The 16,603-nt window shown below is 46.0% G+C and overlaps 1 protein-coding gene across 4 annotated transcripts in view; it reads right to left on the bottom strand.

The window, feature by feature from the left end:
* LOC138283788 (golgin subfamily B member 1-like) overlaps window positions 1-16,603 on the bottom strand; it is a 409,771-nt gene that overhangs the window by 203,402 nt on the left and 189,766 nt on the right. For all 4 annotated transcript variants that reach the window (XM_069221871.1, XM_069221872.1, XM_069221869.1 and 1 more), the window contains 2 exons: window positions 9,111-9,220; window positions 7,655-7,823 (listed from right to left, as the gene is read on the bottom strand). In XM_069221871.1, the coding sequence (XP_069077972.1) occupies window positions 7,655-7,823; window positions 9,111-9,220 (279 nt within the window). The remainder of the gene's footprint in view (window positions 1-7,654; window positions 7,824-9,110; window positions 9,221-16,603) is intronic.

Raw genomic sequence — 16,603 nt, 5'->3', positions numbered from 1 at the left:
TGAGGATAGCCCCAGTGAAGAGGACATCCAGTTAGCCAGGATGGCCAAAAGATTGGCTTTGGAAAGACAAATCCTAGCCATAGAAAGGGAAAGACAAGAGATGGGCCTAGGACCCATCAATGGTGGCAGCAATATAAATAGGGTCAGAGATTCTCCTGACATGTTAAAAATCCCCAAAGGGATTGTGACAAAATTTGAAGATGGTGATGACATCACCAAGTGGTTCACAGCTTTTGAGAGGGCTTGTGTAACCAGAAAAGTGAACAGATCTCACTGGGGTGCTCTCCTTTGGGAAATGTTCACTGGAAAGTGTAGGGATAGACTCCTCACACTCTCTGGAAAAGATGCAGAATCTTATGACCTCATGAAGGGTACCCTGATTGAGGGCTTTGGATTCTCCACTGAGGAGTACAGGATTAGGTTCAGGGGGGCTCAAAAATCCTCGAGCCAGACCTGGGTTGACTTTGTTGACTACTCAGTGAAAACACTAGATGGTTGGATTCAAGGCAGTGGTGTAAGTAATTATGATGGGCTGTACAATTTATTTGTGAAAGAACACCTATTGAGTAATTGTTTCAATGATAAACTGCATCAGCATCTGGTAGACCTAGGACCAATTTCTCCCCAAGAATTGGGAAAGAAGGCGGACCATTGGGTCAAGACAAGGGTGTCCAAGACTTCAACAGGGGGTGACCAAAAGAAAGGGGTCACAAAGACTCCCCAGGGGAAGGGTGATGAGACAACCAAAACTAAAAATAGTAAAGAGTCTTCTACAGGCCCCCAAAAACCTGCACAGGAGGGTGGGCCCAGAGCCTCTTCACAAAACAATGGGTACAAGGGTAAAAACTTTGATCCCAAAAAGGCCTGGTGTCATAGCTGTAAACAGCATGGACACCAAACTGGAGACAAGGCCTGTCCCAAGAAAGGTTCCACTCCAAACTCCCATCCAGGTAACACTGGTATGGCTAGTCTCCAAGTGGGATCAACAGTGTGCCCAGAGCAAATCAGGGTCCACACTGAAGCTACTCTAGTTTCTGAGGGTGGGGTGGATTTAGCCACACTAGCTGTCTGGCCGCCTAACATGCAAAAATACAGACAGCAACTCTTAATTAATGGGAATAGAATAGAGGGCCTGAGGGATACAGGTGCCAGTGTCACCATGGTGACAGAGAAACTGGTTTCCCCTGGCCAATACCTGACTGGAAAAACTTACACAGTCACCAACGCTGACAATCAGAAAAAAGTACATCCCATGGCAATGGTTACTTTAGAATGGGGAGGGGTCAATGGCCTGAAACAGGTGGTGGTCTCCTCAAATATCCCAGTGGACTGTCTGCTTGGAAATGACCTGGAGTCCTCAGCATGGGCTGAGGTAGAACTAAAAACCCATGCAGCAATGCTGGGTATCCCTGAACTGGTGTGTGTGAAAACAAGAGCACAGTGCAAGGCACAGGGTGAACAAGTAGAGCTGGAGTCTGGAAGAATGGCCCAGCCTACCAAGAGAACAGGAAAGTCAGTTGGGAAACCAACTGCAACACAGCAAAAGAAAGGGAACCTCTCTTCTCAGGAAGAAGTTCTGCCCTCTGAGGGAACTGAGCCTTTGGAGCTTGAACCTTACCAGGTTGAGCTCTTAGGCCCAGGGGGACCCTCAAGGGAGGAGCTGTGTAAGGGACAAGAAACCTGTCCCTCTCTTGAAGGCCTTAGGCAGCAAGCTGCTGAAGAGTCCAAAGGCAAGAAAAATGGAACGCATAGGGTCTATTGGGAAGATGGACTCCTGTACACTGAGGCCAGAGACCCCAAACCTGGTGCCACTAGGAGAGTGGTAGTGCCTCAGCTGTTCAGAGAGTTCATCCTAACATTGGCCCATGACATTCCCCTTGCTGGACATTTGGGACAAACCAAGACGTGGGAGAGGTTAGTCAACCACTTCTACTGGCCCAATATGTCCAACATGGTTAAGGAGTTTTGCCTCTCCTGCCCCACCTGTCAAGCCAGTGGTAAGACAGGTGGGCATCCAAAGGCCCCCCTCATTCCACTTCCAGTGGTGGGGGTTCCCTTTGAAAGAGTGGGTGTGGACATAGTTGGTCCACTGGAACCTCCCACAGCCTCAGGAAATATGTATATCCTGGTAGTAGTGGATCATGCTACCAGGTACCCTGAAGCTATTCCCCTTAGGTCGACTACTGCCCCTGCAGTAGCCAAGGCCCTCATTGGTATCTTTACCAGAGTGGGTTTCCCTAAGGAGGTGGTGTCTGACAGAGGTACCAACTTCATGTCAGCATACCTAAAGCACATGTGGAATGAGTGTGGAGTGACTTATAAATTCACTACACCATACCATCCACAAACTAATGGCTTGGTTGAGAGATTCAACAAGACATTAAAAGGCATGATCATGGGGCTCCCAGAAAAGCTCAAAAGGAGATGGGATGTCCTCTTGCCATGTCTGCTTTTCGCTTACAGAGAGGTGCCACAGAAGGGAGTAGGATTCTCACCCTTTGAACTTCTGTTTGGTCATCCTGTAAGGGGACCACTTGCCCTTGTTAAAGAAGGCTGGGAGAGACCTCTCCATGAGCCTAAACAGGACATAGTGGACTATGTACTTGGCCTTCGCTCTAGAATGGCAGAGTACATGGAAAAGGCAACCAAAAACCTTGAGGCCAGCCAACAGCTCCAGAAGTTTTGGTATGACCAAAAGGCTGCACTGGTTGAGTTCCAACCAGGGCAGAAAGTCTGGGTTCTGGAGCCTGTGGCTCCCAGGGCACTCCAGGACAAATGGAGTGGCCCTTACCCAGTACTAGAAAGGAAGAGTCAGGTCACCTACCTGGTGGACCTGGGCACAAGCAGGAGCCCCAAGAGGGTGATCCATGTAAACCGCCTTAAGCTCTTCCACGACAGGGCTGATGTCAATCTGTTGATGGTAACAGATGAGGATCAGGAGGCAGAGAGTGAACCTCTCCCTGATCTTCTGTCATCAGACCCAAAAGATGGCACAGTAGATGGAGTGATCTACTCAGACACCCTCTCTGGCCAACAGCAAGCTGATTGTAGGAGAGTCCTACAACAGTTTCCTGAACTCTTCTCCTTAACCCCTGGTCAGACACACCTGTGTACCCATGATGTGGACACAGGAGACAGCATGCCTGTCAAGAACAAAATCTTTAGACAATCTGACCATGTTAAGGAAAGCATCAAGGTGGAAGTCCACAAGATGCTGGAATTGGGAGTAATTGAGCGCTCTGACAGCCCCTGGGCTAGCCCAGTGGTCTTAGTCCCCAAACCTCACACCAAAGATGGAAAGAAAGAGATGAGGTTTTGTGTGGACTACAGAGGGCTCAATTCTGTCACCAAGACAGATGCTCATCCAATTCCAAGAGCTGATGAGCTCATAGACAAATTAGGTGCTGCCAAATTCTTAAGTACCTTTGACTTAACAGCAGGGTACTGGCAAATAAAAATGGCACCGGGAGCAAAAGAGAAAACAGCATTCTCCACACCTGATGGGCATTATCAGTTTACTGTTATGCCCTTTGGTTTAAAGAATGCCCCTGCCACCTTCCAAAGGTTGGTGAATCAAGTCCTTGCTGGTTTGGAGTCCTTTAGCACAGCTTATCTTGATGATATTGCTGTCTTTAGCTCCACCTGGCAGGATCACCTGGTCCACCTGAAGAAGGTTTTGAAGGCTCTGCAATCTGCAGGCCTCTCTATCAAGGCATCCAAATGCCAGATAGGGCAGGGAACTGTGGTTTACTTGGGACACCTTGTAGGTGGAGGCCAAGTTCAGCCACTCCAACCCAAGATCCAGACTATTCTGGACTGGGTAGCTCCAAAAACCCAGACTCAAGTCAGGGCATTCCTTGGCTTGACTGGGTATTACAGGAGGTTTGTGAAGGGATATGGATCCATTGTGACAGCCCTCACTGAACTCACCTCCAAGAAAATGCCCAAGAAAGTGAACTGGACTGTGGAATGCCAACAGGCCTTTGACACCCTGAAACAAGCAATGTGCTCAGCACCAGTTCTAAAAGCTCCAGATTATTCTAAGCAGTTCATTGTGCAGACTGATGCCTCTGAACATGGGATAGGGGCAGTTTTGTCCCAAACAAATGATGATGGCCTTGACCAGCCTGTTGCTTTCATTAGCAGGAGGTTACTCCCCAGGGAGCAGCGTTGGAGTGCCATTGAGAGGGAGGCCTTTGCTGTGGTTTGGTCCCTGAAGAAGCTGAGACCATACCTCTTTGGGACTCACTTCCTAGTTCAAACTGACCACAGACCTCTCAAATGGCTGATGCAAATGAAAGGTGAAAATCCTAAACTGTTGAGGTGGTCCATCTCCCTACAGGGAATGGACTTTATAGTGGAACACAGACCTGGGACTGCCCATGCCAATGCAGATGGCCTTTCCAGGTTCTTCCACTTAGAAAATGAAGACTCTCTTGGGAAAGGTTAGTCTCATCCTCTTTCGTTTGGGGGGGGGGTTGTGTAAGGAAATGCCTCCTTGGCATGGTTGCCCCCTGACTTTTTGCCTTTGCTGATGCTATGTTTACAATTGAAAGTGTGCTGAGGCCTGCTAACCAGGCCCCAGCACCAGTGTTCTTTCCCTAACCTGTACTTTTGTATCCACAATTGGCAGACCCTGGCATCCAGATAAGTCCCTTATAACTGGTACTTCTAGTACCAAGGGCCCTGATGCCAAGGAAGGTCTCTAAGGGCTGCAGCATGTCTTATGCCACCCTGGAGACCTCTCACTCAGCACAGACACACTGCTTGCCAGCTTGTGTGTGCTAGTGAGAACAAAACGAGTAAGTCGACATGGCACTCCCCTCAGGGTGCCATGCCAGCCTCTCACTGCCTATGCAGTATAGGTAAGACACCCCTCTAGCAGGCCTTACAGCCCTAAGGCAGGGTGCACTATACCATAGGTGAGGGTACCAGTGCATGAGCATGGTACCCCTACAGTGTCTAAACAAAACCTTAGACATTGTAAGTGCAGGGTAGCCATAAGAGTATATGGTCTGGGAGTCTGTCAAACACGAACTCCACAGCACCATAATGGCTACACTGAAAACTGGGAAGTTTGGTATCAAACTTCTCAGCACAATAAATGCACACTGATGCCAGTGTACATTTTATTGTAAAATACACCACAGAGGGCACCTTAGAGGTGCCCCCTGAAACTTAACCGACTATCTGTGTAGGCTGACTAGTTTTAGCAGCCTGCCACAAACCGAGACATGTTGCTGGCCCCATGGGGAGAGTGCCTTTGTCACTCTGAGGCCAGTAACAAAGCCTGCACTGGGTGGAGATGCTAACACCTCCCCCAGGCAGGAATTGTCACACCTGGCGGTGAGCCTCAAAGGCTCACCTCCTTTGTGCCAACCCAGCAGGACACTCCAGCTAGTGGAGTTGCCCGCCCCCTCCGGCCAGGCCCCACTTTTGGCGGCAAGGCCGGAGAAAATAATGAGAAAAACAAGGAGGAGTCACTGGCCAGTCAGGACAGCCCCTAAGGTGTCCTGAGCTGAGGTGACTCTAACTTTTAGAAATCCTCCATCTTGCAGATGGAGGATTCCCCCAATAGGGTTAGGATTGTGACCCCCTCCCCTTGGGAGGAGGCACAAAGAGGGTGTACCCACCCTCAGGGCTAGTAGCCATTGGCTACTAACCCCCCAGACCTAAACACGCCCTTAAATTTAGTATTTAAGGGCTACCCTGAACCCTAGAAAATCAGATTCCTGCAACTACAAGAAGGACTGCCCAGCTGAAAACCCCTGCAGCGGAAGACCAGAAGACGACAACTGCCTTGGCTCCAGAAACTCACCGGCCGGTCTCCTGCCTTCCAAAGATCCTGCTCCAGCGACGCCTTCCAAAGGGACCAGCGACCTCGACATCCTCTGAGGACTGCCCCTGCTTCGAAAAGACAAGAAACTCCCGAGGACAGCGGACCTGCTCCAAGAAAGGCTGCGACTCTGTTTCCAGCAGCTTTAAAGAACCCTGCAAGCTCCCCGCAAGAAGCGTGAGACTTGCAACACTGCACCCGGCGACCCCGACTCGGCTGGTGGAGATCCGACACCTCAGGAGGGACCCCAGGACTACTCTGATACTGTGAGTACCAAAACCTGTCCCCCCTGAGCCCCCACAGCGCCGCCTGCAGAGGGAATCCCGAGGCTTCCCCTGACCGCGACTCTTTGAACCTAAAGTCCCGACGCCTGGGAGAGACCCTGCACCCGCAGCCCCCAGGACCTGAAGGACCGGACTTTCACTGGAGGAGTGACCCCCAGGAGTCCCTCTCCCTCGCCCAAGTGGAGGTTTCCCCGAGGAATCCCCCCCTTGCCTGCCTGCAGCGCTGAAGAGATCCCGAGATCTCTCATAGACTAACATTGCGAACCCGACGCTTGTTTCTACACTGCACCCGGCCGCCCCCGCGCCGCTGAGGGTGAAATTTCTGTGTGGACTTGTGTCCCCCCCGGTGCCCTACAAAACCCCCCTGGTCTGCCCCCCGAAGACGCGGGTACTTACCTGCAAGCAGACCGGAACCGGGGCACCCCCTTCTCTCCATTCTAGCCTATGTGTTTTGGGCACCACTTTGAACTCTGCACCTGACCGGCCCTGAGCTGCTGGTGTGGTGACTTTGGGGTTGCTCTGAACCCCCAACGGTGGGCTACCTTGGACCAAGAACTAAGCCCTGTAAGTGTCTTACTTACCTGGTTAACCTAACAAATACTTACCTCCCCTAGGAACTGTGAAAATTGCACTAAGTGTCCACTTTTAAAACAGCTATTTGTGAATAACTTGAAAAGTATACATGCAATTTTGATGATTTGAAGTTCCTAAAGTACTTACCTGCAATACCTTTCGAATGAGATATTACATGTAGAATTTGAACCTGTGGTTCTTAAAATAAACTAAGAAAAGATATTTTTCTATACAAAAACCTATTGGCTGGATTTGTCTCTGAGTGTGTGTACCTCATTTATTGTCTATGTGTATGTACAACAAATGCTTAACACTACTCCTTGGATAAGCCTACTGCTCGACCACACTACCACAAAATAGAGCATTAGTATTATCTATTTTTACCACTATTTTACCTCTAAGGGGAACCCTTGGACTCTGTGCATGCTATTCCTTACTTTGAAATAGCACATACAGAGCCAACTTCCTACAACAAATTTTCAAGAAAATTCAAAACTAAGCTCAAAAACATACTAACAAAGTCAAAACATGTTGATAAATATTAGCAGCTTCGCAACCTGGGTTTCTTGGGAAAAAGGAACTGATGCCAGAGGTGTACGCATTGTCACTGTCAATGACTATTTGAAAGTTTTAGATTTAATGAAGCGCATGGGAGGGGATTCAAGTAAGCCAACTACAATTAAACGGATATCCATTACAAAAAATATAAAAATGACAGGTTCACTTTGGAAAGTCTTTCTTGCAAAAGGTTTCTGGCTGCAGATCTTCCTAAAAAAGTCAAGAATGCAGCACCCAAAGGCAAAAAAAGATCTGCCAGCGGGGCTTATGAATCCCTAAAGTCAAAGACTAGCAATAAACAGGAAGGAGTACAGTTAATTTGCTCCTGGGGCCATTTAAACATCACACTTTAAAAACAATTGCTGCAACCCAAAAGATAAAATTCTAAAACGATGTAATTTACCTGCAGTTCCATTTGCACGTTTCTTTCACTAAGTTCCTTATTCAAAACTGTTTGTTCCTCAGCGGAGTGCCTCAAAATATTAATCTGCTCCAGTTTACCAGTTGTTTCCGAAAGCTTTTGCTCCTTTTCCATGAGTGAAGTTTCCAGAAATATTTTTCGTTCATTTAATCTGCAATACCAATATATATTTGAAACAAGCCAAATATGTTTTTAACTTCCTAAAGAATAATTCAAAAGAATTAAATGAATCGACACACTAAGTCTATTTTCGCTATCTATGACACTTCTGGGTTCATGTACTCTACTAAATTCACTGGGTCTACACTCTGAACGCAGTTTCTGTTCTTACTTGATACGGTCATTTTTTAACGTAGTTAGTCGTTTCACTGCTCAAGGCCATCAACATTATGCCATTTGGGTCCTTTCAGAAATCCTCCTCACAATCTAAACCAAACACCAAAGTTCTGCTAGTATCTTGTATGCGGTATGAATCTGTATTACATGCCCAGGATGGAGAGGTCCTTATTCTTTTGGACAGAAAAGAAGGAAACTATGGTGTGGTGGTACCATGCCCTCTGAGCACACTACTAATACTACTGGTAATCTCTGATTTTGCCACTTGGAGACAGTCATTTTAATAGAGTGGTGGAGAACACCTCATAAAAGTCACCTGGGGTTTTGTGACCCGACCTGCATAAAGGCAGAGTGCCACCCAGGGATTTGAAGGCACGTCTGATTATTCCTTCAGAGACAAACCACTCTGCTTGTCGAGTGTCAGGGCCAGAGGTATCTTTTGTCAGTTCAAATTCACAGAGACCAATAAGACGTTTGATAGGACATACACTATTTAAGATGTGGTCTTGAAATGCTGACATCATCTTAGTTATTATTTTATTCAACATAAAACTGCCACATAGGTCATATATACATTGCTATCAATCACCTATCTAAGAAATGCTTATTTGACAAACGTTTCTAAAAAATGTAGTCACTTTTTTATATCATGTTTTCAGCCTATAAAGAGTAAAGCAAATAAGGCGACCTAACTGTAAACATTAAGCATGCTTATAATTATTCATTTTTTCCACTTTAAATAATAACATCTAATTGCACATTTTTTTGCAAAATCTATTCTGTGAATATACAATTTTCGACAAAGACAATGTAGCTATTTTTTTCTAGATTCACATTTTTCTACAAATGTATACTGCTCATTGGACAGCGATTGTATTTCGATGAATAACTAATGAAAAAGCAAGCGGCAAAGGCTACAAACTAAAACTGGTGGCGTTTAAGTTAGAAGTCAATCAGCATTATGACACCACTGCAATCAACAGCCATCATTCTCATCTATTGGAGTTCAACCCTGCCCACCAAAACCCACATCGACCGATAATACCAATCTTAGCCTACCATCAGTTTGAGAGACAACTCTAGAGCAATTTAGAAAGTTTACCCCTTCAGCTGCTCGTTCAGGCTGGAACTAAGAGCCTGGTGCATCTCTGCTTCTCGGCTTAACTGAGCACGCAGCTGTATCAGCTGTGTCTGCAATCGCTCATTGTCATTCTGTAATGAAATATAAACCAGTGTCACTGCTGTATGTAGAAAGACTGCTCCTAAACAATCAGTTCATTTATTAAAGATGCCCATACACCCCAATGTGTCCAGATCCTAATATGTTTTTTTTTTACCATTCACTACCTACAAGTGACATCAATATTATCAAGTTCAGCTGAAATTGCTTCAAAAGTACCACAGAATAAAATAATCCACTTAAAAGGCAATGTTTTAACATGCTTCATTTATTCTTAAAGTATTAAGAGGGATAAAGGAAACATTAGCTTCACAGTGACTCTAGCATTCTTAATCCTTCATCCCGGCCGCCTTCACATCTGCTTTGAAATTGCCTGGGCACCACAAACAGGACTGGAACGCTTCTCAAAAGAAAGGATATCCTTTTACAAGCTTTTCTCTGAATCAACCGTTGTGGGAGTGCCCATATGTGTTTGTGTATATGTGCACCAGACCACGCCCATTTGTGCATGCGCCACCAAATCATGCCTCACCTACTCTCTCCATTCAGCTCCCATTTATTTGTCTGACATGCAAGACTGAAGCCAGGCACATACCCAGAAAGGATGGAAGGGTGATATGAAGGAGACACTAAGACTACTGGATTCGCCATGATGATTTCAACCCACTCTGTCAATCTGCTTGCTCACCTTCCTGAACTGCTGGCTAGCTAGCTTACCAGCCTACAAAGGTGAAGGGGGAAAGATGAAATATGTTCCATAAGGTTTCTTGCAAATAAACGCCACAGAAAGTTGAGGCAGAAACCTGTTTTGTTTCTGGATTAGACATGCAGTGAGTAATACTTACAACACTTAGGCCCCCATTACAACATTGGTGGTATTGACCCCCCTACCGCCACGGCGACAGACGCCAACATACTGCTGCCGTGGCTACCAGCCGTCTATGTGTATCATGACCGCCGATGGTATTCCGCCAGAATGCTGGCGGAACACCGCAGACTGTCATGGCGGTGGACGGCGGTAAGGCGATAGCAGTGCCGCGGACCATCTCCAGTAGGAGGACACCCTGCAAGCAGGTTAGTCGGGTTCTTTCTGACCGGAGGGGGGGTGTTGGGTGTATGTGGGGGGGGGGTTGTTTTGGTATGCGTGCATGTGGGTGCGAGTTGCGTAGGATGCATGCTTAAATGAATGATTGTGATTGTCGTGTGTTGTGAATGCATGTGTGTGACAAGGTATGTTGGTGTGTGTTGCAGTGTGTGGGTATGTATGTGTGCATGCGTAGGTGGTGGGTATGCATGTGTGCATATGGGTGCGCGTGTAGGTGTGTATATGTGCTGGGGAGAGGGAGGGAGAGCGTGGGGGCGGACTGTGGGAAGGGGGAGGCGGGTAGGGGAGACCCCTATCAGTGTAAAGGAAGAGATTCCCTGGCACCAATAGCGCCTACCGCCATGGTTTTCGTGGCGGTAAGTTTGGCACGAAAACCATGGCGGTAGGCCGGGTCGTAATCCCCAGGGTGGGATTGTGACATCCGCCGGGCTGGAGACCGAGGTCGGTGTGTTAAAGTGGAGGTCTTGGATGGCGGTAACCACCATTGTCAAAATGCCTTTTTTTTTTTTTTTTTAAACTCCGGCCTGTTGGCAGTATTACCGTCGCTTTAACACCGACCACCAGGGTTGTAATGAGTGCACAAATGTTTCTGAAGTAGGAGTCCCAAGGTACCTTAGAAATGCAGTATGTAAGAATCACTTAGGCTATAATGGCAGCAGCCATCAATTGAATAGCTTATTTCCTTTTGAAAAAGAAAAAAAAGCTTGACTAATGACCAATCAGACGCCAGCACCCTGTGGAATACTCCCAAGAGAGGCTCTCTCCCTCAGATTTTCGAGCACAACAGTGAAGTATACACTGAGGCTAAAAGATGAACCTCAAAGGGGAGGAGGGCGGGTTGCATGAGAATCTATAAAAGAAACTAATACTAGATAACTGCAGTTATAGGTAACTTCTTTTCTTATCCAGTATTAATTTTTTCATAGATTCACATGCTTGGATCAGAATAGCAAGGAGTACTTAAAGCAAGTATTAAAACCCTTAGTGGTTGGTGGGTGAACAGAAAAACAGTTCATAACAGTCTTTAGGAGATATAAAAAGACTATGCACATATAGTGTATTTCATATATCAATAAATACCTTGTTGAACCACAGAAGCAAAGCAAGCATTAGAGAACATACTGCGTTGAGCTGACTCCACGCAGTAGCGCTGCGTGAAGGAATGGGTATTTTTCCATGTCCCAGCCCGGCATAACTTAACCAATGATATGCCTGCAAAAAGGTTGACACTGTCCTCGAGGAATGTGCCTTAGGTTTCTTGGACAGTGGTTTGCCATCTTGAGAGTGGCAGAACTGAATGGTCGCTGAAATCCACTGTGCTATTGTTGGTTTCCTCATAGGAGCTCCCTTATGTCCTAAACTGCAGGAGACTAAAAATTGATCTGTTTTACAGATCCGCGTAGTGCGGTGGAGATAAAACTTCAGACATTGTTTGATGTCTAGTGACTGTAGTACTCTTTCAGTTGGTGCAATTGGGTTAGGAAAGAATGTCTGCAGGATGATATGATTGTTGAGATGGAACTGAGATGGAACCTTCGGTATGCATTTTGGATTTGTTCTGAGAAGCACAAAATCATCTGTAAAATGCAGGAAAGGTTCCTGGATCATAAAAGCCTGTATGTCAATGACTCTTTTGGAAGAGGTAAGAGAAAAAAGTGTATCCAAAGCTTAAGAAGAGATGAGAACCCACATTAAAAAGATTTTTCATATATCCAGAAAGTCTTTATTTAGAAGTTCACAGATCCATTCTTAGCACGGTAAGTGAAGGTTAAACAGTCATTGATACATGGGTATATCCAGAGTTGGATGGGTGTAAGCCAGTTACCGCAGCCGATGAATAGAACATGTGTTTCGCCCCCTACGGTAAGTTTACCTGGGACTTTCTCAAGGCAGTACAATATTCAATGTTATAGCATCACATCATTTTGGTCAATGGTCCGAATACCTAGAAGATTTTTTACTCCCGAGAAAACGGCAGCGTGTTGCCGAATATGAGTCTTACTCAGACGCCATCTTGGGAAAGTTCCTTCGGCGTAAACGCGTATAAAAGAGAGAGAAAAAAGTGCAGTGATCTTCCACCTGAGAAATTTTAGCTCAGCTTTATGTATTGGCTCGAATGGAGATTTCATAAGCTGAGCAAGAACACTGTTGAGTTGCCCTGCCAGAGGAGGTGGGCGCACAGGAGGGAAAGTTCGAAATAACCCTTTCACAAATTATTTAATGAGCCTGACAGAACAAAGGGACACCGTATTTGCAGAACACCTGTATCTTGAGACTGCCGTCAGGTGGACTTTCACGGAAGCAACAACGAGTCCGGACTTGGCGAGCGAGAGGACATAAGGCATGACTTTTTCAGGTGAAGCCTCACATGGATGCAAATTGTTTTGTTTACACCAAGCACAGAATCTCTTCCACTTCAGCCTATAAGCCTTGTTTGTACTTTTGGCTCATGCTCTACATTCCTGATCGAAATTCATGTTTCTGAATTCACAGAATTGAGGAGCCATGCATGCAACTGGAGAGAGGCTGGTTCCGGATGCAATATCTGGCTTTGGTTCTTTGTCAGTAGTGTTTGCTTCTAGGAAAGTGGAATGGATTTGGTCACAGACAAGAGAATCAGCTACGTGAACCAGTGTTGTCTGGACATTCTGGGATCTATTAACATGAGCTGGCAACGTTTTGCTTTCATTTGCCTGAGCACCCTGGGAATCAATAGGAAAGGGGGGAAAGTGTATGCAAGGATCCCTGACCATCACATCGAAAGGGCATTCTCTCACGATCCCAAGAGTGGGTGTTGACTTGTATAAAACTGCCATTCGATGTTCTCACTTGTAGCAAAGAGATCCAGAGCTAGTCGACCCCAAAACAAGAAGATTCTCTTCACCTCCTGTTGATCTAGCTACCATTCGTGGCAACTGTCTTCTATCCTGCTGAGCATGTCTGCAAGAGCACTGTTTACAGCAGACAAGTGTTCTGCCCTGAAAGACACTTTGTGCAATGTGAGCCAATCCCAGAGAGCTTGAGCTTCTTATGAGAGGGACAGGGATCATGTTCCTCCCTGTTTGTTTATATAATACATGCTGTTCGTGTTGTCCGTGCGGCCCAGCACTGATGAACCTGAGATCCGTGGAAGAAGGGCCTTTAGCGTGAGATATATGGCCTTCAATTTCAAGAGATTGATATGCATCAGTTTTAGATTTTTGGGACACTTTCCTTGAATGCACATGTCCTGCAAATGACATCCCTAGCCCTCTAGAGAGCTGTTCTTAATAATGATGAAGTCTGGAACTGTGGTAAGGAATGTCAAAGCCTGGGAGACGTGATTGCTGTGAGTCCACCACTGCAAAGCCTTTATTATTCTTGGCATAACAGTGATTAAGTCCTCAAAGGACCCTTGAGATTGACTCGATTGGAGCTGAGTTCTTCCTTCAGCGACCTCATCTTTAGCCGCACTAGAGAAACTAGGTTTATTGATGAAGAAATCATCCCTTGCAGTGACCTGAAGTGCTTCACAGAAACTAACTTTTTTTGGGATATATTTAGAGCAACTGTGGTTAACCTTTGCTGTCTTCCTTCTGAGAGAGAGGCCTTTTTTCTTAGTGTATCGATTTTTGCACCCAAAAATATCATCTTGAATGTTGGGATGATAGATGATTTTTGGTGATCCATTGTTAGCCCCAGATTGTGAAATAACGTCAAGCTGGCATTGGTGGCCTGAAAAGCCTGCAGTGAAGTGGACGCTTTGAGAAGTCAATTGTCCAGATTGGGGAAGACTCAAAATATTTGCTTGCGATGCTCTGCTCCCACTGGTGTAAGGCATAAAGTTTCAGGGGGCTGATTTCAACCCAAAAGGAAGAACCCTGAATTGATAATGGGTACCGGCTACGGTAAAGCGCAGGTACTTGTGATGCCTGGGATGAATCATAATGTGAAAATGGGTATCCTGGTGATCTAATGATGTCATGTAATCCCAGCTGTTAAGAAGGTGTAGTATGTCTGAGAGGGTTAACATCCAGAAGGATTGTTTGTGCAGAAACTTGTTCAATTGTCCGAGATCTAAAACTGGCCTCCATTCTCCTGTCTTTTTTCTCCCCAGAAACAATCGGGAGTAGAAACCTAGGCCTTTTTGATGAGACAGAACCTTCTCAGTTGACTCTTTGGAGAGCATTTGAATTACTTCTTGTTTGAGTAGGTGAAGATGAGGTGGATGTGCTCCTTTCGGAGGACGATTTGGAGGTTTCTGCACAAATTCTAGGGTGTGACAGGAAAACACTATGTCCAACACCCATTTGTCTGACGTTATCTCCTTCTATTGATGCAAGTAATGGCAGATGTTTGTGCCAACTTGGTTGCTATGAGGGGGAGAAATTGAAGCCGGTACCCGACCCTGGTTCCTCGTAAAGGCAATCTTTTATATTGCAGACTGCCAAGTATTGGTGTCCATTTTGAGTGCCAATAAAGCATCATCTATATGCTTACCAAACAAAGCCTTGCCATCATAGACCATGTCTGAAACCTTGGGCTGGACCCCTGGTGTAAAAGAGGTGGGCTTCAGCCATCCCTGACGGCATAAAACTGCTGCCCAAACAAGTTGCTGGAAACCTGTGGAAGCAATATCGAAGGAGCAATCAATTATTTCTGCTGAAGTGTGTTCACCTTCTTGTAGTATTTTCTTAGCCTCTGGTTGTTTGTCTTCAGGAATGAGATAAAGGAAGGCATTCCCATCAGAACACATTTGTCGGTCATAGCGACCTAATATCGTGAATGGATTTGCTGCCTGGAAAGTAATGGCTGACAAAATGGAATTCTCTTCACAATACTGTCCAGACAACTCCCTTCCTTATCCGGTGGAACTGATATCGGGGTGGACAGATTCTTGGAGCACCTTTGGGCAACTTGTGAGACAGCCAAATCTGGTTTTGGATGGCCTATTAAGCATGCTGGAGAGTCCTAAGTAGCCTTGTAGTTTTTATCCAGACAAGGTGATACTAGAGGCACTGTGACTGGATTTTTCATTATTGTAATTCCCTCATTCCATAAATAATCAGTTATATGGATGGCCCAAACAGATTTTCTGGCTTGCTCTTTGAAATTATGTAAAAATCAATCTGTTTGTGAGACCGATGCTGGTAGATGGAAACGGGTGGCAACTCTATTCATCAGACTGTGGAACCCTCCGATGTCCAAGATGGAGAATCCAATGGGTGAGGATGGGGTGGCGATGGTGGAAGAGCCAAATAATCATCACACTCATTACAAACATGAACATGCTGAGGAGCAACAATCTCTCCCATTTCTCTCTCCTCTTCAGAGGAGATATCGTCATCTCTGGGGAGAACGGCTATTCAAAATGTTGGTGTTCATCTAGGAGTTGCCTGAAGAGGAGGCAAGTTTTTTGGGGTGGCCAGAGAAGGAAGGTGTGATTGCATAAGTTGTTGTGGCTCTGGAAATCTACGTTTATAGTCCTGAAGCATGGCCTGAAGGTCTTGAATGAGAGACCTAGGCTTCTGAGCTGTTTTGCGTGGCTGAGGATATTGGAATGGTTCATATTGTCAGCCTTGAGGAGTATAATAAGATTCATAGTCATGTTCGTCATCCGGATATCAGACATGCAATTCTGATGGTGTGGGCATCTCCGAATGGTGCTTCTTCCTCAGACTCTTTCCAGGCCAAGAGGTGGCTGGGCAGTAAGGTGGACACTGTGCTTGGAGTTGTGTCCTCAGGATGCAAGGCAGACCTTGTTACTGTGGTAATTCTGACCTTAGTATAAGGGTCAGCAAAACCTGAAGTGGTGGCAGCAATGGTGTATTGTGGCCCTGGTACTTCCTTTATCATAGTGTTGTCACTGGTGACACTAGTAACTTCATTGATGTATGAGATACAGACAGTGAAGATATCTTAGTCATCGGTTCTGATGTCACTTTCGCCGACTAGGGTTTTCTCTTCATTCGTGGTGATGTCAAATCCACTGATTCAGAATTACCTGTGCCACCTATCATCGTCGACGATATTGGTGTCCATATAGCCATCTTCAACTATGTTAGCGGCGATGATGGCCCCATCGACGAGACGGTAGCTGTGGTGTTCGCTGTAGGAAAGTCTCCTCTTTCCGGCATAGTTACCCCCACTTTTTGCCTGATATCAGCATGCTTAGACTGTTTTCACTGGGATCCTGCAATTGTGCTCTTGCCTCCAAATGTAGCTGCTTTGGTGCTTCTCACACTCCACAATTGACATACTGGTATACCCCCGTAAGTCCATAGTATATGATACCTAGGTAACCAGGGCACTGGTACATCTGGGGTCCCCC

The sequence above is a fragment of the Pleurodeles waltl genome, chromosome 3_1 (assembly GCF_031143425.1).
Source record: "Pleurodeles waltl isolate 20211129_DDA chromosome 3_1, aPleWal1.hap1.20221129, whole genome shotgun sequence".
Lineage (NCBI taxonomy): Eukaryota > Metazoa > Chordata > Amphibia > Caudata > Salamandridae > Pleurodeles > Pleurodeles waltl.
This window is presented reverse-complemented; position numbering and strand designations above follow the sequence as displayed.